At 44.4% G+C, this 2430-nt stretch overlaps 1 protein-coding gene across 1 annotated transcript in view; it reads right to left on the bottom strand.

Moving 5' to 3' along the window:
* Positions 1 to 2430, bottom strand: part of KDSR (3-ketodihydrosphingosine reductase) — a 51071-nt gene continuing 48641 nt past the window's right edge. The window contains exon 10 of the mRNA XM_011974170.1: positions 1 to 292. Coding sequence (XP_011829560.1) covers positions 173 to 292 — 120 coding nt within the window. The 3' untranslated portion in view covers positions 1 to 172. The remainder of the gene's footprint in view (positions 293 to 2430) is intronic.

Raw genomic sequence — 2430 nt, 5'->3', positions numbered from 1 at the left:
AGGAGGTGAACTTCTAGCCCCTTGCTTGCAGCCACATTTCTGAAGAGCACTGGTCCAATCTGACACATTTGAAAACAATATATAAGTGTCTATAGGCCAAAAATTGGGTCCCATTTAGCAGCAAGCTGTTCAAATTATTTGGAAACAGTCTTCTTCCAAAGGGTGAGAAGAATTAGGCAGTTTTGTCTGCAATTTCAGATTTTTCTCTCTGCATCATGCAGCGACGAACTATGCTGTCAAAACTTCCAAGGTAAAACAAAGCAATAGTGCGGAACAGGCCCATGGTGACCACCTGCAAGATAAAGAGAGAGCTTTTAGTGCATCCAACGGTACAAGACTATTTCAAGGTACCTAGGTCTCTAATAAATAGTTTCTAAGACACATCTTCTAGTCTGCTCTAAGGATGAATATAATGAAAACTCTGTAAATGTCAGTAAGCTGTGAGAACAGAATGTGTGTACTCTGCACCGCTGGACAGCCCAGATACATAATGAAATATTTGTTCAATTAATAAATTCAAACCACAAGCAGAACAAAATAGGTATTGCTCGCAGTCTTAGGGTTATAATAGCTTAAAAAGATCCACTCCAGCATCTCGAATAGCCAAACTACAATCAAGGCTTTTTTGGTTTGAGATTTATGTTCTGAGCGTGAAAGCAAGACCCTACACTAGATGCTGAGAACACTGTGGTGAGAGACACAGTCCTTGCCCTCAGTGAGCTTATTTTCAGGCTGGAAAAACAAGTAAAATTGAAACTACTGCCTCGGGGTTGAGAGCCGTGATTACTGATACGCTGTTGCTCAGGATGGAGTGCAGCGGCATGAACACGGCTCACTATAGCTTTGACCTCCCGAACTCAAGGGATCCTCCTGCCTCATCCTCCCAAGCAGCTGGGACCATAGGCATGAGCCCCCGTGCATAAGAGAATAGAAAAATCACTGTTTTTTTTCCCTACACCCTCAGAGCACTGAACCCAGTTCTTGGATCTTCTGGAAGAAACAATGTTTAAGGTGAGACCTGAAGGAAGATTAGAAGTTGGCAGGACATAGAGAAGATTCCAGAAAGAAGAGGACGGGTAAAGAAAGAAAACAGCAGAGCCTGGAAAGGTAAGTCGGGTAGGAGATCAGGTGGCTTATGGCATGCGATGGAAATGTTTTTAATTTTTAAATTCTTTTTAGAGACAGGGTCTTGCTCTGTCACCCAGGTTGGAGTGCGGGAATATGATCATAGCTCACTGTAGCTTCAGACTTCCAGACTGAAGCAGAAGCCCCCAGTTGCTAGGAATACAGGTACACACCACCACGCCGGGCTTTCTTATTCTTTTACATTTTTATGTAGAGACAGGGTCTCACTATGTTGCCCAGGCTGGTCTCAAACTCCTGAGCTCAAGCAATCCTCCCGACTCGGCCTCCCAAAGTGCTGAGATTATAGTCATGAGCCACCATACCCAGGTGCAACGGAATTTTTAAAGCTTTATCCTGATGGTATCAAGGAGCCACTGAATGTTTTCATGCAATGTATAGTAACTGGTGTGGAAAATGGGAGGGTGCACTCAAACGCATCCAGGGGGCCTGGGCAGGGGGTTGCAGACCATAGTGGTTGCAGGGACTGTGCTCCTCCCTCAGGAGCAGCTGCCACCTGTGCTTGCTGATGACTGCCAGGTGAGAATGCAGACTCTGTGCAGCTAAACGTTCCGATTTTCCAAGAAAAGTCTGAAATCTGGACCTTTTATATGAAACCTAATTTAAAAACTATTTTAAAATCTGAAACACACACACTCATACCAGATGGACCAAACAAAACTGCTTTACAGGCCCATGGGAATCATTTACAACCTCTGGCTCAAAAAGTGTATAAGTCAGGCAGGAGGCCTGCTGTGGCAACCCAGGCCTGGGCTCCGGAAGCACTGCCGGAACTGCAGAGAATGGAAGCATCTGAAGAACAGAGTGACAAGGGTGACAATGATCTCTGATGTGAGGGACAGAAGCAGGGGAGTCCGGGACAACACCCCAGGTGTGAGCCACCATGCCAGCCCAAAAATTAAAAAATAAAAGAATTCATGCATTCGTTCAGCTCAGGTATTCTGGAGTTCCTACTAAGTGCCAGGCACTGGCTGTTAGGCATACAATGGCAAACAAGAGGCGTGGGCCCCGTCCTCAAAGAGCTTACATCTAACAGTGTCAGCCTCTAAGAGAATGGCAAGACAGTAGGTATATTACAGAGTGAAAAGAAAAGAGGGCTTGGGAAAGACCCTGAGGAAAACCAACAGCTAAGTCATTTATATAAGTCTGAATGTGGTCAACTGCACAGAACTTAGTACTTGTTAACAACCATCCCATGGCTTTGTCTTTCTAGAACATTCCCTCTATTGTAATCCTTACTACATTACACTACACTACTATCATCTTTTATTTTTTATTTATTTATTT

This window comes from Mandrillus leucophaeus, unplaced genomic scaffold, assembly GCF_000951045.1.
Source record: "Mandrillus leucophaeus isolate KB7577 unplaced genomic scaffold, Mleu.le_1.0 Scaffold142, whole genome shotgun sequence".
In the NCBI taxonomy this organism is placed as follows: Eukaryota; Metazoa; Chordata; class Mammalia; order Primates; family Cercopithecidae; genus Mandrillus; species Mandrillus leucophaeus.
The sequence above is the reverse complement of the archived record's forward strand: the minus strand, read 5'-3'. Positions and strand labels throughout refer to the sequence as shown.